General features: G+C 32.0%; 2 protein-coding genes and 1 long non-coding RNA gene across 5 annotated transcripts; 2 read left to right on the top strand and 1 right to left on the bottom strand.

Moving 5' to 3' along the window:
• The first annotated feature begins 3,638 nt into the window (after positions 1-3,638).
• Positions 3,639-5,336, top strand: LOC139781969 (putative nuclease HARBI1). 2 transcript variants are annotated; one of them, XM_071720846.1, is made up of 4 exons: positions 3,639-3,925; positions 4,053-4,199; positions 4,265-4,532; positions 4,703-5,336. In XM_071720846.1, exons 1-4 carry the CDS (start codon positions 3,738-3,740, stop codon positions 5,231-5,233), a joined length of 1,134 nt encoding a protein of 377 aa, XP_071576947.1. In that variant the 5' UTR covers positions 3,639-3,737; the 3' UTR covers positions 5,234-5,336. The 2 variants fall into 2 exon arrangements, with proteins under 2 accessions (XP_071576947.1, XP_071576948.1); XM_071720847.1 differs by having other exon boundaries at positions 3,643-3,925; positions 4,181-4,199.
• A 900-nt stretch (positions 5,337-6,236) lies between these two features.
• Positions 6,237-9,014, bottom strand: LOC139781971 (uncharacterized). 2 transcript variants are annotated; one of them, XM_071720848.1, is made up of 6 exons: positions 8,589-9,014; positions 8,309-8,473; positions 7,948-8,193; positions 7,547-7,809; positions 7,352-7,460; positions 6,237-7,261 (listed from the first exon to the last, which is right to left on the bottom strand). In XM_071720848.1, exons 1-6 carry the CDS (start codon positions 8,710-8,712, stop codon positions 7,107-7,109), a joined length of 1,062 nt encoding a protein of 353 aa, XP_071576949.1. In that variant the 5' UTR covers positions 8,713-9,014; the 3' UTR covers positions 6,237-7,106. The 2 variants fall into 2 exon arrangements, with proteins under 2 accessions (XP_071576949.1, XP_071576950.1); XM_071720849.1 differs by lacking the exon at positions 8,309-8,473 and having other exon boundaries at positions 8,589-9,013.
• Positions 9,015-11,064: 2,050 nt separating this feature from the next.
• LOC139781972 (uncharacterized) lies at positions 11,065-13,969 on the top strand. Its single transcript, XR_011720742.1, has 3 exons — positions 11,065-11,191; positions 11,457-11,643; positions 11,718-13,969. It is a non-coding gene; the product is annotated as an uncharacterized lncRNA (long non-coding RNA).
• The last annotated feature ends 11,701 nt before the right edge of the window (positions 13,970-25,670 follow it).

The raw sequence follows: 25,670 nt of genomic DNA, 5'->3' as shown, positions 1-25,670 counted from the left end.
GGATTCGGCTCGAACAGTTTGGAAGCGAAATTCATAGATTATCCGACCGAGAAAGATGTTTAAACTTGACGAAATTTGTTTTGGGGTGTTTGACACCCCGCGTTCCAGTTAAGGGTTAAAAAAGCAGCGCCAAGTTTTTTACAAGAAAAATTTATTTATTTTATTTTAATTAAATATTTTTATTTTATAATGTTACCTCTTTAATTCTTTGTGATTAAAATGATTAAATGATTCTTTGTAATATTATAATTTTATCAAGGAGAATTAAAACTACTACCACTTGGGTTGATAGAAAGATCCTCAGGAATACAAAGATACATACCACTTGGGTTGAGTTAGGTAACACAATTTTGTTTTATTTTTTAAGAGTAGTTGCACTACAATTATTTTTCAAAGCAATATATATATTCTCTTTGTAGTTGGCGTAATTTAAAGATTTAATATATTTTTTTGAAATATATATATCACTTGGATTGAGTTTGGTAACACAATTTCGTGATATAATAATAATTTTGTTAAGGTATATATATAATATATATATTCTCTCTTTGTAATTGGCGCAGTATTAAAAGATTTCACATATTTTTTTTTTTAAATAGATACCACTTTTTATTTAGGTTTTTTCGAGGTAGATATCACTTGGATTGAATAAAGTAACAATTTTGTAATTTAATAATTTTGTGAGACAATTTTTGTGAGACAATTTTGTGAGTCTTTGTATCTCGAAAAATACACTGAGAAAAAAATTGTTAATCCAAAGAAATATTTAGTCCGATACGTTCAACTAAACATTTTAGTTAGTTAACTAAATATTAGTTGTTTCAACAATTTATTTCGTTTCCTTAATCAAGAATTAATTAATTCAACTAATGTTTAGTTAACTAACTAAAATGTTTAGTTGAACGTATCGGACTAAATATTTCTTGGGATTGACAAATTTTTTTTCTCAGTGTATGTTCTCTCTGTAATTGGCGCTGTAATTTAAAAAAAGATATCATTTCTTTTTTGTAATTGTAAATAGATCACTTGAAGCGCGACTCATCTTTGATAAAGTGTGTATCACTTGAGTTATAATTTTTTGGAATAAAAATACTACTGCTTAGGTTTTTTCGAGATTTTTCGAGATACAAAGATTACGTCTACCACTTGTTACTTCGGTTTTTTTTAGGTAAAGATACTACTGCTTAGGTTTTTTCAAGATTTTTCGAGATACAAAGATTAGGTCTACCACTTGTTACTTAGATTTTTTTGAGGTATACCTTAACAAAATTATATCACAAAATTGTTTTACCTAACTCAACCTAAGTGATATGTTATTTCAAAAAAATATATGAAATCTTTAAATTACGCCAACTACAAAGAGAATATATATATTGCTTTGAAAAATAATTGTAGTGCAACTACTCTTAAAAAATAAAACAAAATTGTGTTACCTAACTCAACCCAAGTGGTATGTATCTTTGTATTCCTGAGGATCTTTCTATTAACCCAAGTGGTAGTAGTTTTAATTCTCCTTGATAAAATTATAATATTACAAAAAATCATTTAATCATTTTAATCACAAAGAATTAAAGAGGTAACATTATAAAATAAAAATATTTAATTAAAATAAAATAAATAAATTTTTCTTGTAAAAAACTTGGCGCTGCTTTTTTAAAGTCTATCCAGACAAATTTGCATCGCGCATAAACATAAGCGTAAGAAATTGATTGGTTCATATATATGTGCAAAAGGAAATAGACCAATCCATCTCTTTATGCATATGCTTATGCACCTATGCAAGTTTGTCTAGATTAATCTTAATCACTTGGATTGAGTTTGGTAACGCAATTTCGTGATATAATAATAATTTTGTTAAGGTATATATATATATATATATATATTCTCTCTTTGTAATTGGCGCAGTATTAAAAGATTTTACGTATTTTTTTTTTAAATAGATACCACTTGTTATTTAGGTTTTTCCGAGATAGATATCACTTGGATTGAATAAAATAACAATTTTGTAATTTAATAATTTTGTGAGACAATTTTTGTGAGACAATTTTGTGAGACAATTTTTGTGAGACAATTTTGTAAGATAATTTTTCGATTGAATTTACAAAATACATTGCGTGTACTTGGCACTTTTTTTTACCTTTTTTGAAAAAGGTAATTTTGTACTGATATCACCTATTTTGTAGTGTTAAGCAAGGATCTGCAAAACATTTTTATTTTTTATTTTTTAATTATTCACAAAATTAGCAATAACAACAAATACATAAAAATTAATAATATTTAAGTAAAAGTAAATTATACATTTCTCACAAAAATTGAAGGAACACTAAATTTATCTTTAAAAATAGGCAAAATTCGAGCAGCGGTAACTTTGTTAAAAATGAATAAAATTTAAATTTCAAGCTTAAAACCTCTACTTTCGAAAGGTTACTATTATTCGTCCAATTTTTATTATGTCTAGACATAATTTTAATTCAGCGAATTTTTATTATGTCATGACATAATTTTAATTCTGCCGCTAGGGAATTTTTAAGTCGATTCTTATGAATCAAGCTTGAATTTGATGTCTAGGTGTCCCAGGTTGCCGATAACGAGGTCCACATAGTGCGCTCCATAGTTTTCGGTGTCCAGGTGTATTAATACCTTGAATTCGATGTCCACGTGTTCCAGGTTGCCGATGACGGGTTCCAGATAGTGCGCTCCATAGTTTTCGGTGTCCAGGTGTAATAATACGTTGAATTCGATGTCTAGGTGTCCCACGTTGCCGATGACGAGGTCCACATAGTGCGCTCCGTAGTTTTCGGTGTCTACGTGTATTAATACCTCGAATTCGATATCTACGTGTCCTACATTCAGATTTAAAGTTATTAATACACCTAGACACCAAAAACTACAAAGCGCACTATGTGAACCTCGTCATCGGCAACCTGGGACACGTAGACATCAATTTCAAGGTATTAATACACGTAGACACCGAAAACTACGGAGCGCACTATGTGGACCTCGTCATCGGCAACCTGGGACACCTAGACATCGAATTCAAGGTATTAATACACGTAGACACCGAAAACTACGGAGCTCACTATCTAGACATCGTCATCGGCAACCTGGGACACCTAGACATCGCATTCAACGTATTATTACACCTGGACACCGAAAACTACGAAGCGCACTATGTGGACCTCGTCATCGGCAACCTGGGACACCTAGACATCGAATTCAACGTACGATTACACCTGGACACCGAAAACTATGAAGCGCACTATCTGGATCCCGTCATCGGCAACCTGGGACACGTGGACATCGAATTCAAGGTATTAATACACGTAAACACCTAATACTACGGAGCGCACTATGTGGACCTCGTCATCGGCAACCTGGGACACGTAGACATCGAATTCAACGTATTATTACACCTGGACACCGAAAACTATGAAGCGCACTATCTGGACCTCGTCATCGGCAACCTAGGATACCTAGACATCGAATTCAAGCTTGATTCATAAGAATCGACTTAAAAATTCCCTAGCGGCACTTTCTGCCAAGCGTAGAGAACCTTCTTTTCCGGTAGCGGTGGTAATACGGGGTGCGTTCCGTAAAGATTTCAGTAAGGAGTTTCAGTAGTGATGATATTGGCACTACTGCGTTCAGCGTTACTGCTGGACGTGTGTTCCACTCAGCTGTTTACTGAAGCATTGCGTCGGATCGTTCTCTAAATAATTGAAACATTTTTATTAATTATGAATGCTCAAAATTTAATAATATTAGAATCTTCTTCGAGTTCTTCAAGTGATAATGACAGTGCTATTGAGAACATTAATGAAAATGATTATCATAACCAAAATCGAAGAAAGAAACCTCGAGTTGAAAATTTTATTGAAACAGTTATTTATCGATATTCAGCAAGAGAATTTCAAGAAAATTATCGGTGAAACTAATTTATTAATTATTAATTAAAAATTTGTGAAAATACTGTAATATACTTAACACGGAAAATATTATTGTTACATATATATAATATATACAATAAATAATATATTTATTAATTTTTTTAGTCTAAATAGAACAACTTTTGATTATTTATTATTCATTCTAAGACCAAATTTAGAGAGTGGTCAATGTGGATTTGGAAAAATACCAATTTCTCCTGAAAAACAATTATATATAACATTATATGTTTTAGGAACTCCTGATTCTTACAGGTATAGATTTATTGACTGTTATTTTTTTTTATTAACAAGTATTTTCATTTTGTGACTATTTATAGATCAGTGATAACAAAATTTGATGTAGGAAAAGCAACGGCATGGCGTGCAGTGAAACGTGTAGTAAAAGCTATTTGTAAATTAAGAAGTAATTTTATTCAATGGCCTACAGAGCAAGAAGCATTTTATACATCAAATAGAATTGAAAGAAAATATAAATTTCCTAGTGTGATTGGAGCTGTGGATGGCACACATATTAAAATCCCTTCTCCAAAAAGAGATTCACAATCTTATATCAATCGAAAAGGTGTACATTCAATACAGCTACAAGTAAGTAGAAATATAAAATAAATTATCTGTGGAATTAGTAGTTTATTAGAATATATATAGTTATAAATTAATTTTATTTTTAGTTGTGCGATAAAATAAATACTAATTTGCAGAAAATGTGTATTTTACATATTAAATTATTATAGATATTTTATGCTATTGTTCTGCAGGTAATATGCAATGATAAACTGGAGTTTATTCATTGTTTTGCTGGTCTTCCAGGCTCAGTGCACGATATGTGTGTATTCAAATATTCCGGTGTCCAACAAAGATGCAATGCAGAATATTTTCCTAATAATATGCATTTATTAGGAGATTCAGCGTACACCATTCAAAAACATATGATGGTGCCCTATCGGGATAATGGACACTTGACAGTAGAACAAGTGTATTTTAATAAAATATTGTCTTCAACGAGAATGATGGTGGAGCGTTCCATTGGACTATTGAAGATACGTTGGAGAAGCCTATTGGATAAGTTCGATATGCGAAGAACAGACTTAATACCGTATTATATATTATGTTGCTGTATTTTACACAATATTTGCTTAAAACAAGAAGACACATTTGAATATCCATTAGTAATTCCTGATAATGCAGATGAGGAGCTGCAACCACTTGACGTCGATAATATTTTGAAAGAAGAAGGCCTAACAAAAAGAGCAAGACTTATGCAATTCCTCAATGAAAATATTAATTAAGATACTTGTTATTACATAAAATTTTCTGTATACTTGTAATATTACTTTTTTTTACTTTTCCTAGTTAAAATTATAATAAAATATAATAAAAGTCAATATAAAATTTTATTTTATTTTAACCACCATGTAGTTAGTAAATTATATAATTTATAAATGCGTAGTCATAAATAATTTTATAACAATATAACAGTTGCTACGCTTTATAACAATTAGCTGACACTTTTCAATATATAAGAGAGCAATAATTATTTGTAAAAACGTATGAAATGAATTCTGATATAGATTTTTAATACACATCAACTTTTACAATAATAGTTATATAGTTATAAGTTTGCAAGTATCTAAAAAAGTTTTAATCGTACAAACTGATATTTATTTATCAAATATCTATTAGGATTCGTTTTACATATTATTATAAATAATAATTGTTATATATATGTATAGAAAATGTTCAGCAATGTTATTAAATAAAAAAATTAATTTTAAAATAAAAAATAAAACATGCCATCAAATCTCATCAATATCAATTAGAATAAAATAAGATATAGTTATTTGATTATAATGACTTACTTATGACTCAAGATGATAAAAGATAATGTTTTATAATATTTTAACCACAAGAATCCAAGAATTTACATAATAGTGCATAAAACTAATAATATTAAAAAAAGAAAGCACATTCAAATTTTTGATCACTAGATCTTAGGTCGGGCATTAGATTTTAAATAGTACAAGTCTTCCTTTCAAAAAACATAGTCCTTAAGCCCATATTAGACTAGAGATTGATATTAAGATTGAATTGAAATATAACCAATCAGGAGAAAGAAAACTAGTATAACTTTGCTTTGATTGATCAAATTTCAATTCAATCTCAATCTTTAGACTGATACAAGCTTTAGAGTTCGATGAAAATTTACGACTATCAGATTTAACATTCTGTTTCTAAAATAAATTTCCATTATAGTTTGTATTCAATTAGATTAATTATATTATCAGTAACAACTTAGTACAAAATAATTTTTATTTATTAATAATGAATACAATTATTTTATTTATTAATAATCATTCCTTTTAGTATCAGGAATGATGTACAATCATCATGAGAACACATATTGGTTATTTACTTGCATCTATGTACTTAAACATTCAGTTCTGTTTCGGAAGACTAGAAAACTAAATGGTTTGAAATGTGTACGAATAAGATTAAATTTTATAGTTAACGTAAACTAAATAACATTAATTTGTAATTGAATCTAATATTTTTCAAAAAACAAACATAAAATTACAAACTTTTTTAAAACAAATTTTAACTTTTTAATCATCATACACTTACAATAGTTATAATAGTTCTCAGTAATAGATAAAGTACTTTGTTATTTAGTAATATATTAGTAATTATATTTTAATTAGTAATATATAGTCTATTACATTGTTTATAAAAATAACTAATAAATGACTGAATAAATAAAAATAACTGGTTTATGAAAATAACTAATAATTAAATATAGGGGAAAGTGGTCTAATCGGTCACCTGTTCTAAATCGGTCACCCCCCCTCCATTTCATAAAAACCACAACACTTATCATCATGCCAACAATGTGATTATAATCAGCTATCAATAGTACCCCTAACTATACTATTGGCATGATGATAAGTGTTGTGGTTTTTATGAAATTGGGGGGGGGGGTGACCGATTTGGAATAGGTGGCCGATTTAGACCACTTTCCCCTAAATAATAGTATACTATTAACAAAGTACTTTATCTGTTATCATATTATAAGAACATTGATGTTAACAATTAATGCAACAATTATTACACCTGTAAATAAAAAAACATTAAAAATAACGAAATATCTTAAGTTATCTGAAGAAATTACTTTGACTGATATTGCAGTAATTTTTCCATTATTGCCAGCTTTTTCTCTCTGTATTTCTCTGTAGCTTCTCTTTTCAAGCGTTTATCTTCTAAGGACTGTTTCAGATACTCTATTTTTTCACTTTCCAGCATACCCACCAGTTTGGGTCGTTCTGTAAAAAACATAATTATTTTGTTGAATATTAAATTATGGAATTGGGTGTATGATTAGAAGACAATATGATATTTATAAATATACTTACTGCAAATGCTTGATTCGTCCTTCTCATTAAATTTATCCAGAGGCAAATTAGAACCTGCAGTTGATATGGGGTTTATCCAAGGTTTATTACAAAAGAGATCATCAAGTTGCTACAAAACAATATAAATAATGTACATTGACATATAATCATATATTTATAATTAAATTAAATATTTTATTGAATAATATATTTAACCTCGTAAAAATCACAGGTTTTTGGGCTATTGCCACTTTGGGCATTATGATCCTTTACACTCTTATAGACTCTTTTTAATGTGTCTATTTTTGAAGAGCATTGTGCTGCAGTAACTCCATATCCTTTGGAATTCATACTTTTTCCTATATTATTAAACACTTTCCTGTATGTTAATTTTCCCCTGCTTAAAGCTTCTTCGTATTCTTTATACAATGAAAGTAAAAGAAGAGTCTCATTTTTTGTCCACAAATGACGATTATTATCTGCATAAATCAAAATTGTATATACTAATATATGAGAAACAATATATTAATGTAAGTATATTAATATAAACACAATATTAATGTAAAAAACAATTATAATTCTGCACTATTTTAACAATTATACTATTCAATACAAACCTTTATTTTTTAACGTATTTAAAGTGGATCCATCATTTTCATCAAATTCATTTTCATTAACACATTCTTCGTTACCATAGTCTGTTGAAAAGTCACTTGAAACACTGGCATTACTACAACTTTCTTGAGAATCTGTAGATGGATGCTTTTGACTGTTTTCATTTTGATAAATTGGCAAAATCTGCTTTAAACTATTATTCACTGTCTTTTTGTGTTTTTCAAGTAACTTTGTTGAAAAATCTGTATCTGTAAAAAATGTGTTTAAAATATATGATCATATATAGACATGACTCAAATTAAGTTTTGTATTATATCAAAGAAATTATATAAAATAATCCTAAAAATTTTAATGATCGATTACCTTTCTGTGCATGATTAAACGTTTCTTGGTCAACATGTAATGTGTATTTTTTTAGTGACTTATCTTGCAAATCTAGTTTCACAAATTTATTATTTTGACATGATTTATTTACAGAAGCTAAAGCAGCTTTATGTTTAACCAATAAATCTGTTGCAAACGTTAAATCTGTCGAAGAAAGAAATGTGCTACAATAGAGACTGAACATGATGTACATATAGATGCGCATATACTTTTTAAAATAATCATTTTTACATTACAAAATATTTGTTCAAAAACATACCTTTCATTGCACGATGATGCGTATGAGGGGACAAATATAAAGTATATAACTTATTCGTCGCTGCATCCATTAATTTTAAGGGAATTAAATTTTCACTACATGCATTTATTTTATAGTTTTCCATTATATTTTTTGCAATTTCAATAAATAGCGATAAATGATATCAAGATACAAGTTAACCTCACGCACAACAGCCACACAAAGGTAAAATTACACACCACTTATATCAGTAAAAACAGCTGAGTGGAACACATGCCCAGCAGTAACGCAGTAGTGCCAATATCATCACTACTGAAACTCCTTACTGAAATCTTTACGGAACGCACCCACGATGTAAGGATACGAAATCTCTACAGATAAACATGAAGCAATTGACTCAATATGTATTATATATATACCTAATTTACCTAAATAGAAATCTTCCTCCTGACCGATAAGTCTATCGACCTAATTTAATTTACCTACTAGGGCTGCGTTCGGGGAGCGCGCTATTAGCGCTATTGCATCATTCTATCTTTATCGCTCATCAAGTGTAGAACAAGGATAGAATAAGCAAATAGCGCTAATAGCGCGCTCCCCGAACGCAGCCTAGATCGATCGAAATACGCGCGCGATATCGAAACTGGCGATACCTGCGCCGCCAGCGTCGAAAAAGTGAAAGTGACATTTCTGATTATATATATGTCATAAGACGTCGGCGTTAGGAGGAGGAGGAGTATCTTAAATAAAATTTTCACACAATTGGACTTTTCGTCGCAATATCTCCGCTCGTAGGGCTCGTAGCGGAAAATATTATAAGAGATACCCCCCCCCCTTTTCGACCCCAAACTATCGATCAAGCCTACTTAGAACTTGATCCGTTCACTCGTTATCGAGATCTCAACATCTCGGGTACTCGCAACCCGTCGCGTCGCGTAAAAGAGTCACGGTCGGTCTCGCTCCGCGTGTACTTGGCACGAGACACTACCGTGTCTCTTGATTCCAGAATTAATCTATCTCAAAGAAAGGATCGTTCATGTTAGACACATATAAAGTAATATAATACGAATAAATGTCATTGAACTCGTACAAGAAATAATCATAAATGAAGTAATGCGTCAATCTCCTGATAATCATGACATAACATTCCTGATGAAGTGATTGAATAATATAGCATTCTACATGCTCGAAAGAGTAATGACTATTTTCAAAAATAGGTAAAGAATTACGATAAGACAGCATGTTCCGAGTAATTTCTACAAGTCAAATGTAACGCACTTTCATATATTAATTGACACATTAATTCAAGCAATAAAAGAATAATATCCAATAAGTAATATAGCGTGTAATAATCGAACTCAGTTAAAGATGAAGAGATAATTCAATCAAGTAATAATTAATAATACGCAGATAATAAGTTTTATCTTATCAACGCAAGAAGTATCAATAGTAGCGGTTTTGAACCACAATAAACGCAAGTGTAACGCAGGATTCAAGTGAATATCGTAATTACGTTTCTCTTTTAGTAATCAATCTCGACAATGTGACTTTAAGCTATTTACAGAAAAGATCAGTGATTATTTACTCGGGTTGCAACCACAAGAAAAGATAAAGAGAAAGAATTATACTGAGCTCAGCCTTGCAGAAAAATGTAGCTTGGATTTGAACAGTCCACGACTTCTCGTTTGTTGAGAAAGTATTCCTCGCATCGTTCTCTCGCGAACTCTGAAACCAAGGATCGAAACGATGAAAGGATCGTAAGTCCACCATCTTGCGCTAGACGAATATCTAGCTCACACTCTGAGATGATCGATGGTTTAGCAGAGATCGAAGGAAGTTACCTGTAAACAGCAGATGCTTCCGATAACGGAAACATCTTTTCGCAGACAGAATCTCGGGCTTCACCCTCGCAAGGGCATCCCTCGATCCAGCCTTCTCTAAGAAAAGATTGCGGGCTTCACCCTCGTAAGGGCATCCCTCGTCCAGCTCTCAAGGATGTCCTCTCTCCTCCTGTAATGGCGGCTCTCTTCCTTCGTGCGATAACACGAAGCAGCAAAGGCGGCAGCGTCCCTTGTTCGGGTAACGACGTCGTAATGGCGACGATCGTCCTTCTTTTTCGTAGCTCGGACCTTGGTTATTGTTCCTCTCGGCAACACCGCAACCGCCTTGGCCGACGATAATAACAACTCTCGGTTTTTATACAGTAACTCAAAATATCGTGACGATTACAATAACGTATCTCAATTCTCGACTCAATGAAAGCGAATCGTCTCGCAAGAAAGAAAAGTAGCAATCGAACACGACTATAGGAAACACGAGAGATCAGTGACGACGGACGAACGACGAACGAATGCCCGCTCGTCAAGCCGCACGCACGTACCGGCACACTCGCGCATGCGCCGTATCACGCCTTCGCTGCGTGATCAGTCTCTGGTAGAGAGCCTCTAGGAGAGAGAGGCGACACGGGGGTCATGTGACCAGCCACTCTGTGATTGGTTAGCAGCAGTAATAGTGAGGTGGACGTTGCGAGATTGCGACGCCAATGCAGGCGCAGCCGCAGAAGTGCGCGGACCAGCGCGGACCGCAGATCAGTGACAGTGGTTGACAGGTTATACGAAGGAACGGTAAGTTTTTATTTATCAAATAATTAAAATGGTTGAAAATAATTTAAAGAAAACTATTAAAATGTTACTTACGTGCTGTAATAGTGTCATTATTAGGAGCTATATGCGAAATTCGTTGCACGGAGCAGGTGTTATAATTTTTTTAAATCGATTATATTGCAGTTTTCTAAATAAATAGTGTTAAACAAAAAGTAAATGTTGCAGTATCTGTTAATTTGGCGACGCAGAATAATTTGTCAGGTAATTTGTTCTTTTTGTATTACAGGAAACATTCTTGTATTATCATCATCGAGATGCCATCGAGATGTACTGCGTTGAGGTGCTCCAATAACAGCGATGACGGCTATACATTAGTCACATATCCGCGTGATGAGCTGCTGAAGCAACAGTGGATTGCTGCGGTGGGAAGAGGGAAAAATTGGTCACCTTCTAAATCTCAAAAACTTTGCGAGGTTAGTAACAATGGGCAAGCATGCTCTGTAATTTATTGTTAGACTCAGGTATATTTGTGACTTTCTTTCTGTAGGTACACTTTGAGCCGTCGGAAATTATTTTTGTTGCTGGGCGCAAATGCCTTAAACCCGGTGCAGTTCCTTCTCGTTTTTGTACGTGTCCTTCAGGAGATCAAGAGAACTGTCCAAGAAAAATTAAAAAGAGTCAACAAGGAATAAGCAAGAAAACTAAAAATGTAACTGAAAATCATTGTGATCACGCATATGCTACATCGGACCAGCGAAAGCCATTGTCTGTAAATATTATATCCAGTAGACAGACATGTCTGAAAAGAAAACTGAAAATCTTGGCCCAACATCAGTGTGGCTGTGTGCAGACTTGCAAACCATTAACCAAAGAAGATGTACAAACTACTGCGGAGTCTCAAGAAATTGTAGAACAAATGGACGAAATGCGGCCAATGGACGCGAGTGAGGATTTGCTGAGGAGCATCATAGAGGCCCGGGAAAAAAAAATTATATATAATCATATATAATTATATATAAATGATCATATATAATTATATATAATTATATATGAAAATTGGCACGATATAATTTTATCTGATTATATATAAAAATATATAATTCTACAAATTTTTATATAATTTTATATAATTATATATAACTTTATATTAAGGTTTACTTTCAATTTTTCAAAAAGGATTATATATTATTATATAAAATTATAGATATATAATTTTTGCATTATTTTGCATCAAGACAGTGTTGGGTGAGACTGCGTTGTATTGCTGACAAAGATAGATGTCTCGCGGATGTCATGATTTTGCTTCGCAGGAGGCCTGCTTATATTAGCCCCCAACTGAAATTTACTTACGAGTTAGTCTTACCATTATGCGCCGCCTAGTGGCGTCGTTGCAAACTATCACGGAAAGACAGCTACCGCGCGCATGCATCTTTCTTAACTGCATGTACATTATTTCTATATCTTTGACAGATAAAATTATATATAATTATATATCTATCTACATATATAAAGACAAATGTCCTGACTGACTGACTCATCAACGCCCAGCCGAAACCCCTGAACCTAGAAACATGAAATTTGGAGAGTGTATTCCTCTCATAACGTAAGCACCCACTAAGAAGGGATTTTTAGAAATTTGAACCCTAAGGGGGTGAATAGGGGTAAGATGTGTTTTCACGACTTTCTCCCTGCTTGGGCCTGATGAGATATCGACTTGGTTTTTGCTTACAAAGGTTACCCGCATACAAGTGTTTAAAAACATAATTCAAGATTTTGCCCTAATCAACCCCTAAAGGGGCAAATCTAAATTCGGGGGTGAATTATAGAATCCTTCGCATACCGTAGCGAAGCACGCGGGTGTATCAAGCTAGTTATATATAATTATATAAATTTATATATTTTAGGATTTACTTATTTAGAAAAATTATATATTCATTTATATAAAAATATATTAATATGTATAATTATATAAAATTATATATAATTTTACGTGAGGAATCAGATATAATTTTATATAATTATATAGAATAATATATATTTTATATAATTATATATTTTAATATATATTTATATATAATAATATATAAATATATATGTTGAAATTTTCTGATTTATACAAAATTATGTATGCTTATATATAAATATATATAAATATATATACTTATATATAATTATATAAAATTTTATATAATTTTATATAAAGATCTAGATATAATTATATTAAATTATATAAAAGAATACATATTTATATATAATTATGCATAATTTTATATGTTTTTATATAGTTATATATAATTTTTTTTTCCCGGGGGAAGATGAACGGTTGCGGAATGAAATCAAAGGAACTGTGGAAGAAGTATATAATTGCAGACATAATCGCGCGCGCATACATAAGTACATAATTGCTACTTCAAACATATTAGTATTGCACACGTATTAAACAACATAAATTGCACAAATTGTAAACGTACGTGTTATTGTAGGAACATATTTTTCAATATATCAGTCAAATCTTATATACTACTTATCGAAAGCAACAAGCTTGAAATATAAACTGTGACTTAAAATTACAATCATTCACTAATCCTTACATAATTGCTAACATCACATTATTGCACACGTATTGAACATAAATTAAACAAATTGTAAATGTACGTGTTATTGTAGGAACATATTTTTCATTATTATACTGTATATATTAGTCAATTCTTATATACTACTTATCGAAAGCAACAAGCTTTATATATAAACTGTAATATAAACTGTAACATAAAATAAAATATAAACTGTAACTTAAAATTATAACCATTCACTAATCCTTACATCATTGCATATTACAGTATTGCATACGTATTCAACATAAATTAAACGTACAATATTGTATGTATGTACAATATTGTTTCATTATTTCACACCAATTAATACTTCTTTGCGATTGCGGCTGTATGTCTTACTGGATTGAAATTATCAGCTAAAAGTCTTGATCCCATGCTCTTGCTTGCAAAAGCAGATGTATTACTCTTATTGGCAGAAATGCTGCTTGATTCTGAAGATATCTGACGCAATCTCATGCTGCAATATCTGGAAATTAAAAGGTCTTTCCTATTATGGCAAGTGCTAATGGTGAAAGAACTTAATTCTTTTTCCAAATGGTGTTCCAGTTTTGCTTTCAAGTCTTGTCCTACATCCTTGAGCTTATTCTTTACGCCTTTCAGAATTAATTCTACACCTTTCAAAAGTTGAAATACTTCATCTGAAACTGAAACAAGAGCTCCCTCCAGAAATTCACAAGCCTTCACAAAGCCGCTTCTGGGATGGAGAACTGGACCTGAATGCAAAAGTTTTGAGTAACAATTAGCACACTTTATTCGCTGCTTAAGCTTGAACACAACGTAGCCACACATTTTATATAGAATTTCTTCCTCTTCGTCTGTTAAAGGTTCAGTTACATTCAACTGTGGGAACACAATTGACGATAAAGTATCAGTTTCCTTTGGTTTTTCAATTCTTGACATCAGGTCAATCAACGTTGGAGATCCATCAAAGTTGTAGCTGGAGCTATTTATCGACACAGCTTTACGTGATATGGCCAACTGTTTCAGACGGTTTTTACATTCCAGAGCAGAGGGCTTTGGCCGTTGTATACGAATGTTAGAAAATTCATTTTCAATGCAGTCCTGGCTAAAGCGAGCTAAACATAAGAAATCCAATGATTCTTTTTGAAGTAATTCTTCTTGAATTTCTAATACAGCTTCTAAACACATAATCATGTGTGTGAGAGTGACTTTCCAGTCTCCTTCAATCGTTGCATTTCTGAAGATATAAATAAATAAGCGAATAATCTCTATTGCAGTATGATACGACTCCATCTTATTATAACTCAATGCAAACAATCTGTCACGTGAAGTCATTATTTTAAATAAGTGTCTTAACATTACAATAAACCAAGCTGTTGTCTCCATTACTGAGTCATTCATGGTCTCACTCAGGCGAAAAAGAGCTCCTGCAGTTTGAGGGTTGATAGTGTTGGTAGCTGGGGTTACCTTCATTTTATTGAAATGATTAGGTTTTAAATCCTTTTTCTTCAAATTCGGATTAAATTTCAGGTTCATATCGGATTGTTTATCTTCAAGCCACTCTACATATCTCATATCCACTGTGTGTGATTTTAAATTATACTTTTTAACAACATCTTCAGGTAATTGAATGACACCAACTTTCATTAACATTTCTTTCAAATTTTTGAAAGTATGAATAAAATCTGGAATGGCATACAAATTTCTTGAAGAGTTGAATGGGTGAGGAATGCTGTATACCATTTTGTTCTTCTTGCAGCTGAATCCAAGTTCATTTAAGATGCCACGATTACCCATATCGCAAACCAAACAAATCACAACAAGGCCATTCCTTTCACACTGTTCTAATATACTCAATATAATTTTCTTGATACTCTTGCTATGTGTCTGTAAAGGTGTAAAATGGTATGCTACAATTTGCTTCCATCTTTTACACACTCCACTAAGAAGGAAAGCCAGTAACTTAGTTGCTTTCGTCTTAGGTACATCAGGTAGAGTGGTCCATCCAATGTAAGCCTTACTGTTCCAATCGAAATCTATTTTTTCACAGATGCTCATTTCATCAAAAACCAAACAGCAGAATTTATGAATTTCATCCAAATGTTCTCCCATTTCTTTAAGTAAGGCGAAAATATCTGTCAAAAGTCCTGGTTCAAAAGAAATGTTCTCTATACTTCGCTGTAAAGTCCTGACTGAGGGAAAGGGAGCAACAACTTCTCTTATATAATTGTAACCTGTAGTGCCACAGGTAAAACGCAAGGCCAGCCCTTTTAGAATTGTCTCTTTTGACCATTTTATACTTTTACTTTGCCCAGTTTTTAAAGCTGTCCATTGATCCTCAGTCAACACTTTTTGCGTAAGTTGTACACGTTCATTTAATACTTCAACCTGTTGTTTTAGTTCACAATTTTCTTCGTATAATTTTCTATTCACAGCTTGTACATCAATCTCTTCAGTCTTCTTGTTTACTTTTATTACTTCTTCCACAGTTCCTTTGATTTCATTCCGCAACCGTTCATCTTCCTCTATGATGCTCCTCAGCAAATCCTCACTCGCGTCCATTGGCCGCATTTCGTCCATTTGTTCTACAATTTCTTGAGACTCCGCAGTAGTTTGTACATCTTCTTTGGTTAATGGTTTGCAAGTCTGCACACAGCCACACTGATGTTGGGCCAAGATTTTCAGTTTTCTTTTCAGACATGTCTGTCTACTGGATATAATATTTACAGACAATGGCTTTCGCTGGTCCGATGTAGCATATGCGTGATCACAATGATTTTCAGTTACATTTTTAGTTTTCTTGCTTATTCCTTGTTGACTCTTTTTAATTTTTCTTGGACAGTTCTCTTGATCTCCTGAAGGACACGTACAAAAACGAGAAGGAACTGCACCGGGTTTAAGGCATTTGCGCCCAGCAACAAAAATAATTTCCGACGGCTCAAAGTGTACCTACAGAAAGAAAGTCACAAATATACCTGAGTCTAACAATAAATTACAGAGCATGCTTGCCCATTGTTACTAACCTCGCAAAGTTTTTGAGATTTAGAAGGTGACCAATTTTTCCCTCTTCCCACCGCAGCAATCCACTGTTGCTTCAGCAGCTCATCACGCGGATATGTGACTAATGTATAGCCGTCATCGCTGTTATTGGAGCACCTCAACGCAGTACATCTCGATGGCATCTCGATGATGATAATACAAGAATGTTTCCTGTAATACAAAAAGAACAAATTACCTGACAAATTATTCTGCGTCGCCAAATTAACAGATACTGCAACATTTACTTTTTGTTTAACACTATTTATTTAGAAAACTGCAATATAATCGATTTAAAAAAATTATAACACCTGCTCCGTGCAACGAATTTCGCATATAGCTCCTAATAATGACACTATTACAGCACGTAAGTAACATTTTAATAGTTTTCTTTAAATTATTTTCAACCATTTTAATTATTTGATAAATAAAAACTTACCGTTCCTTCGTATAACCTGTCAACCACTGTCACTGATCTGCGGTCCGCGCTGGTCCGCGCACTTCTGCGGCTGCGCCTGCATTGGCGTCGCAATCTCGCAACGTCCACCTCACTATTACTGCTGCTAACCAATCACAGAGTGGCTGGTCACATGACCCCCGTGTCGCCTCTCTCTCCTAGAGGCTCTATAGTCTCTGGGTCGCAACGCGGTCTGTGCCGCGCGCGCATGAATACATAATCTCGCAGATGAAATTGGTAACGGCACCACTGCCGCCATCTGTGACAGCTCCACCGTACTATATTTAACACACCAACTACTACCACAGATATCGACTAATACACAATCTCTTTCCTTTTCTAATTGCTCTTTAAACAGATACGTAGAAAGAAGAATAAAGAAAACACGAAGAAATGCAGAGATATCCTTTGTAAATATAAATACTGTATGGAAATAAGGAAAATTAAATAAAAAATATAAATCTTAAAAAAATTATAAAATATTTTCTTATTTATGATAACACTAGTTTTCCGCGAATTAGAATAGAAAACGCTAAAAGTTATTACTTAGTAACATTCTAATCAGTATATCAGATTCCCGATTGCGAATGTATCTTATTAATTCTTAATGCTGGCTCATATCACAGTACGCTTGCACGGTGCGCGAGTCTTTATATGTCGCTTCTCCGAAGTGCCGCGTATACGTATAAGAATATTTTATGAATCATTAACAAACAAAGATAAACGAGTGTTTTTATGAATATATATAGAATAGAATCATTTATTTACTTCAGTTTACAATGCCAAAAGAAGGAAACAATTGCTTTTATGAAACATGTATATCAATTGCTAATTTAGTGTTAAATTATTTTATTATTTTATTATTATATACACAAGGTATTGCAAGGCATAAAAACAGTGATTGCCACTTTTTCCATAAGATTCGATATATACATATGTATGTATGTACGTATATATGTATATGTAGTTTTAACAACTATTTAAAACTTACCAATAAATCCTATCACGCAGATATATTGTATATCATATATTTGTCAGATATTCATATCATATATTTATGCGATTAATATTTAATTGTATCATCACTCTAAGTACTAGTTCTTCTCCGATTACAGAAGTTAAGCAATATGTAAGATATGTTTACAATTTGGACGAATGTCCACTTGGAAAAACTATGTAACATTTACAAAGAAAAGAAGATTTCGTTACTCTTTCCTCGCTACACTTATGCTTCTTTCATATATTCCGCCAATGCTTGCTGTATGTTTTTATTTTTATCATCAGGATTACAATAATGTCATTAATATGGTTTTACGTCACTTTACGGATTATATAATTATGACAAAAAATATACGTCATTTTTATTTATATCTACTTGAATATATTATGTTTCTTGCAAAAGGTATATTATTTATAAATTTCGTAATTTTGCGTCGGATTTTTCCACTAGGCTAGATCATCACACAATCGCTATTTATTAAGCATGTTAATTATTAATCATTCTTTATCTTTCACACAGGCAGACGGTAAAATCGGCCATTCAATACATTTTTTCTTATACTTAAATTCTTATAAATGCAAGTACTATAGTAAGTCTTCTATTTGTCTTCTATTTGTCTTTGGCTCTCTCCTTCCTCCTAGGATAGGTTCTCCTCCCTCCTTTCCGCAATCTCGTCCTCCTCGGACTGGAAATATTATACATATTTGACAATTAATTTATCATATTATCATTATACCTTTGCAATCATTTCTTTATACATATATTTCATAAATATATAAGCGTGTCAATTGTTAGCTGCTTTTAGAAAACATTTCCAGGAGACGCCACGTGGAGGCCAATTGACACATAACTTGGAAATCTTTTGAAAATGACCATAACGTCGAATTTACTAACAAATTTAACATAAGCCTAAATAAAAATTAAAAAAATTAAACATTAAAATTTTAAAGAATTCCAAGTTTTGTCTCCCATATATATACATATACAATGTGTATAATCTACGTGCGCAACACATGTATATGAAGAGAAGTCACCACGCTCGGACACGAGTAATAGAATGAGGATATATATATCCATTCTCAGTCCTATTACTCGTATTTGAGCATGATTTCTCTTCATATACAAGTGTTGCGTACGTGTATTATACACATTGTATATGGGACCTACATTTTAACGCCGATTCCGAACGGCTAAGATCGCGGTTTTTTGAACGGAAGAAGCTCTCAAAAATTTTATATATGACATTTATTCGCGCGTAGCATTTTATGCAGATCGAGTAAAAAGATCGCGGCTCTTTGAGCGGAACAATTTATGAAAAGCACTCTATATACACACATACATTTCATAAATCGTTCCGCTCAAAGAGCCGCGATCATTTTACTCGATCCGCACAAAATGCCGCGAGTAAAATGTAAAATTAATATTATTACATACTCTGTAAATTTATCAATTTCTGTGGAGGTTTACGTTGAAGGCGATTTTTTGGAACTTTTAGCCGCTGTCCTAACCAAACTACATCTTTATGTATCTTAACTTTCATCATATAATATGCAAGATTTTTTCGATGGATGCTGCAAGTATCATGCTGAAACCAACCTGGATACTTTATGTGTACAGCTTGTATCATCAATGGAAACAGAGTATCTAATATGTTATAATTTCCTCTAATATTAGGATAACCTGCATCAAATATTGCATTCATTAGTTTAAATACAAATGAAAACTCTGCTGTAGGGACACATAAATGTCCTAATTCCTGACCATCATTAGTTTCATATGCACGGAAAAATATTAATGTTTGTCTTGCGTCTGTCAGTTCGTGATTTGTGTCAATAAATGAAACACGACACTGTTCACAATTTGATTTCATGACACATTTTTTAGCAACAAATCCTGCAAAATATTCAATAGCAGACGCTTCTAAAGTTTCATTATCTACATCTGATACGTCCACAACAATTTTTTCGACATTCATCAATATATTTTCATCATCATCACTCTCGAAGTCGTTAGCTATATTAATTGATGCGGTTAAGTCTGCATTAGATGTTATTTGATCAATAGATGTAGATGTAGATGTAGATGTAGATGTAGATGCAGATGCAGATGTAGATGTATTTGTTACACTTTGAAATAAAATTTCATCCTCATCATCCAAACAATTTGCAGATTGTGCAGGTTTAGATAAATTTAATACAAAATTTTTTTGTAATAATAATCGAAAAGCCTTTGCACTTGGATTTTGATTATATGTTCCACCATACATACGTGTCATGGAAAATAGATTTTCCAACGGATCTTGGTTTACTCTAGAAGTCATGAAAAATTTTATTCCTTCGCTTTTCAAATCATCCCATAATTGTAAAATAGATTTAACACTAATTTGTAGTCCTTCAAAACATGGCGGTATTTTGAGACCATTATTTGTAATAGTGCGCCACTTAGAACAATCTATTAATAATTGTTTGAGATCATTTTCCACATCAAGCCGAATTTGCGATAAAGCACAAGCGTTCGGATTTGGACTATTACAGCTGCGACTGTTTAAAGAATCAAAACTGTCATTCAAAATTCTAAAAAATTCAGCAGTATGCATTACAGTTTCAGTATCAATTCCTCCTGTTGTTCCTGCAGTTAATAAAGCTGCTGACACTCTGCGACTGAATACTTGTAAAGCTAGACGGCATTTCATTCTGTCAAAATTATTTGGATTTACATGTTTTTCCGATAATTTGCAAGCAGCTCTTGTCGCTTTATCATTTTCCAATCGCCGTAATAATCGTATATCATTCCATGATGCTATTTTGTTATCATCGTATAAAATATTATATTTTAAGAGTTGATTTCTTATAGATTTGTAAATATGTGGTACGTCAAAAATTGCATATATTTTTTGTTGTTCATGCATGAAATAAGGACGATCTATAGAAATTTTATGTTTTATAGCACTTTGATTATTAGTGCCTTGGTCACAAACAATAGCACGCACTTTTAATCCCGTATCTGATATTGCTCCTATAACTTGATTTAATGCAGATGTTAAAAGAGTATTATTTAGAGCTCCACCGGTTAAAAAATACGCTACAGGCTGTTTCCAATTATGTAACAAACCTCGTACCATAAAAACTAATACACTTGTTGCTACGGTTGTGTTATGTCCCAGTGATCCCAAGTCTTCAAAGCCTTCAATTTTTTGTCGTTTTTCGTGAAAATCAAAACCTTTTTTAATTTTTGTTTCATCAAAAAGTAAAACACAATTGCGTTCGTCATTGTCCATGCAATTTACCTTCGCTTTTAAACAATTGAACATGGTACTACAAATTCCAGGCCATAAATTTACTACATTAAACCAATTTTTTATGGTCCCTTCTGAAGGTAATATAAAACCAAACTCCTCGCGCATTTTTCTATATAAACTTGGCGAAGTGTAATGCATTTTTTTAGCCAATTGTTTTTCTTCGTCATTATACACAGTTCTTTCCTTGTGAAAAAGTTGCATTATTAAAAATGTTAAAAGAAAACCTTGCACTCGTCGAAATAAGGCATTCAAAATACTGTTGTCTGGTAAATTACCTGTCATAATTTTTTTTCGTAAACGAACAATTACGGCTTGTTTTGCTCTAAGCATGAGTTTCGATTTGTCATTACATCTTTTTAATTGGATTATCTGAGCGTTTATATTTGCTATTTTTCTTTTTAAAATGCGTATTTGCCCATAATGCTCCTGACATGGTATATCCTCGTCTATTGATTCATCATCATCAAAATCGACAGAATATAATAATGGTTCCGCATTCTTTTTTAATCTTCCGCTTGGATATATCATATTTGTTGGAAAATGTCTACTACATATTCTGAACTTTCGCAATTCTGCATCGGATTCTTCCGCATAATCATCACAACCGCTATTTACCAACCATGTTATTAATCGCTCTCTATCTTCTACAGGCAGACGATGAAATCGAACATTTAATATATCTTCTCTGCTATTTATACCGCAGTTCTTATAAATGCAAGTACTAGAATGAGTCTTTCCGACTTTACGCCGAGTAGTCGACATTTTTACCTGCCTAAAATTACCAAACTGTTAAAATCTTACTTGTTTTCAGATGTAGTCTTAATACTTACTCTACTGCGTAACACTACACCAACACTTAAATACAGTTATAAGAATTGCTGAGCACAATTTTATCGAAACACTGTAAATAATTCCTACACGTGCTTGCTGCAGCTAGCGTCGCGAAGAAACAATTGACATCTGCTCTCGCGATATGTTGATATATAGCTATTCGACGAACAATATAGGTTGAATCTATCTACACGGCGTCCACGATAATGCAATGTCGATTACATAGAGAACAAAAAGAAAATGCAAGAAATGAAATAATTATATTCCGTAGGTCTTTTGATGTTAAATGCGATTAATTGGCTTTCAAAATATATATGTATATGTATAATGTATATGTACCTACCATACTTAACGGGCGCGTATGCTAAAAAATTCATATAATATATCTGTAAAAATTTTTTTCATCACTCTTTTGTTTTAAATATGTATTATTTTAATACTCTATCATTAGGCATATACGTATACACGGAGAATGTTCAATAATTTGCGCCAAGTAACAAAAGTTATGCCCTAATATAAACTAGTAAAAATGTTGTAAACTTTTCTTTTTATCGATCGTTTAATAAGAAATGTATTATTAAATAAAATTTATGTAATTAATATTATTTTTTAGATAGATAAATATGTATCCCCATGATTTGTATGCCTTGTCTGTATTTTTACGCATACAATAATGAGACACGCAGGTCATAGACATATATATTTATTTAAAAGACGATGCTACTGGACAGATTTTATTTAATAATATCGCGTTTTTGTTAAGCTTCAGAAAAAAATCATTTAATATCTTAACTTATAATTTTCATAAAGAAATAACATTATTGGAAATAGTAAAATATCGTCTATTTAACGGATGTCGTCTATTTGGCTGATCATACTCATGACCAGACGTTTAAGGTAATATCTAGACATTAGTATATTAATTATTATAACGTCATGTAATTATTTAATTTAGATGTAGTATTTCAAAACAAAGTAAGCATGAAAAATCTGTTTCAAAAGAAGTAAGCTTTTTAATATTTTAAAGCACGCAAAATATTGACTATTTCTGAAATAGAAGACTTACTATAGTACTTGCATTTATAAGAATTTAAGTATAAGAAAAAATGTATTGAATGGCCGATTTTACCGTCTGCCTGTGTGAAAGATAAAGAATGATTAATAATTAACATGCTTAATAAATAGCGATTGTGTGATGATCTAGCCTAGTGGAAAAATCCGACGCAAAATTACGAAATTTATAAATAATATACCTTTTGCAAGAAACATAATATATTCAAGTAGATATAAATAAAAATGACGTATATTTTTTGTCATAATTATATAATCCGTAAAGTGACGTAAAACCATATTAATGACATTATTGTAATCCTGATGATAAAAATAAAAACATACAGCAAGCATTGGCGGAATATATGAAAGAAGCATAAGTGTAGCGAGGAAAGAGTAACGAAATCTTCTTTTCTTTGTAAATGTTACATAGTTTTTCCAAGTGGACATTCGTCCAAATTGTAAACATATCTTACATATTGCTTAACTTCTGTAATCGGAGAAGAACTAGTACTTAGAGTGATGATACAATTAAATATTAATCGCATAAATATATGATATGAATATCTGACAAATATATGATATACAATATATCTGCGTGATAGGATTTATTGGTAAGTTTTAAATAGTTGTTAAAACTACATATACATATATACGTACATACATACATATGTATATATCGAATCTTATGGAAAAAGTGGCAATCACTGTTTTTATGCCTTGCAATACCTTGTGTATATAATAATAAAATAATAAAATAATTTAACACTAAATTAGCAATTGATATACATGTTTCATAAAAGCAATTGTTTCCTTCTTTTGGCATTGTAAACTGAAGTAAATAAATGATTCTATTCTATATATATTCATAAAAACACTCGTTTATCTTTGTTTGTTAATGATTCATAAAATATTCTTATACGTATACGCGGCACTTCGGAGAAGCGACATATAAAGACTCGCGCACCGTGCAAGCGTACTGTGATATGAGCCAGCATTAAGAATTAATAAGATACATTCGCAATCGGGAATCTGATATACTGATTAGAATGTTACTAAGTAATAACTTTTAGCGTTTTCTATTCTAATTCGCGGAAAACTAGTGTTATCATAAATAAGAAAATATTTTATAATTTTTTTAAGATTTATATTTTTTATTTAATTGACAATTATATAAAAATACTTTACAATATACTGTTATATACATATAAAAGGAAATGATTTATTTATTAACACACACACACACACACACACACACACACACACACACACACACACACACACACACACACATACACACATATGAAATGTGTATTGTATACATATACATATATTTATAAGAGTGTTACCATATATAAGAAAATATTTTATAATTTGTTTATTATTTCAAACAAATTATAAAATATTAATAAAAAGATACAAATATTGAAAAAATTATAAAATATTTTCTTATTTATGGCAACTCATATGCTAATTTCTGTTTTATCTTTCATGCACTTTTAGCTATTACCATCTCGTCGATGATAAAAGATTTGTACATTTCTGATGATAAAACAGTGATTATATAAGGTAAAACTCCTTCTTTCGGAATAGTCGAATAGCCAAAACAGTCGATAATGTCAGTATTCTTCAATTACCACCGGGCCCCCGGGCAGTCACGAAAATTTACCCAGGATTGTCGGTTTTTAATAGTATCTCGTCGGTGACAGTACAGAATGCGTGATATCAGTACAAAATTACCTTTTTCAAAAAAGGTGAAAAAAGGCGCCAAGTACACGCAATGTACCCAGGTAGCAAGCACTCGTCATTTTGACGTCAAATGACGTCAAAAGACGTCAAAATGACAGACTTTTGACGTCAATTGACGTCAAAATGACGAGTCTTGCTACCTGTGTATTTTGTAAATCCAAAAAGTGGTAGTAGCTTTATTTCTTCTTAACAAAATTATATTACAAATTCGCGTTACTTAACTCAACCTAAGTGATATGTTATTTTAAAAAAATATATGAAATCTTTAATTTAATTGCGCCAATTACAAAGAGAATATATATATTGCTTTGAAAAATAATTGTTGTGCAACTACTTTAAAAAAATAAAACCTAAGTAGTACATATCTTTGTACTCTCATTTAAAGGTCTTCCTATTCCAACCCAAGTACCCAGCGAGAAATGACTCATCGAATCGACGTCTAATTGACGTCGAAATCATCGATATTACATCATATCGAAATAATGCTCGAAATTTGAAGCTTA

The sequence above is a fragment of the Temnothorax nylanderi genome, unplaced genomic scaffold (genome assembly GCF_030848795.1).
Source record: "Temnothorax nylanderi isolate EJ_2023f unplaced genomic scaffold, tnyl_v1.0 TNYL_tig0378_pilon, whole genome shotgun sequence".
NCBI classification, from domain to species: Eukaryota; Metazoa; Arthropoda; class Insecta; order Hymenoptera; family Formicidae; genus Temnothorax; species Temnothorax nylanderi.
The sequence above is the reverse complement of the archived record's forward strand: the minus strand, read 5'-3'. Positions and strand labels throughout refer to the sequence as shown.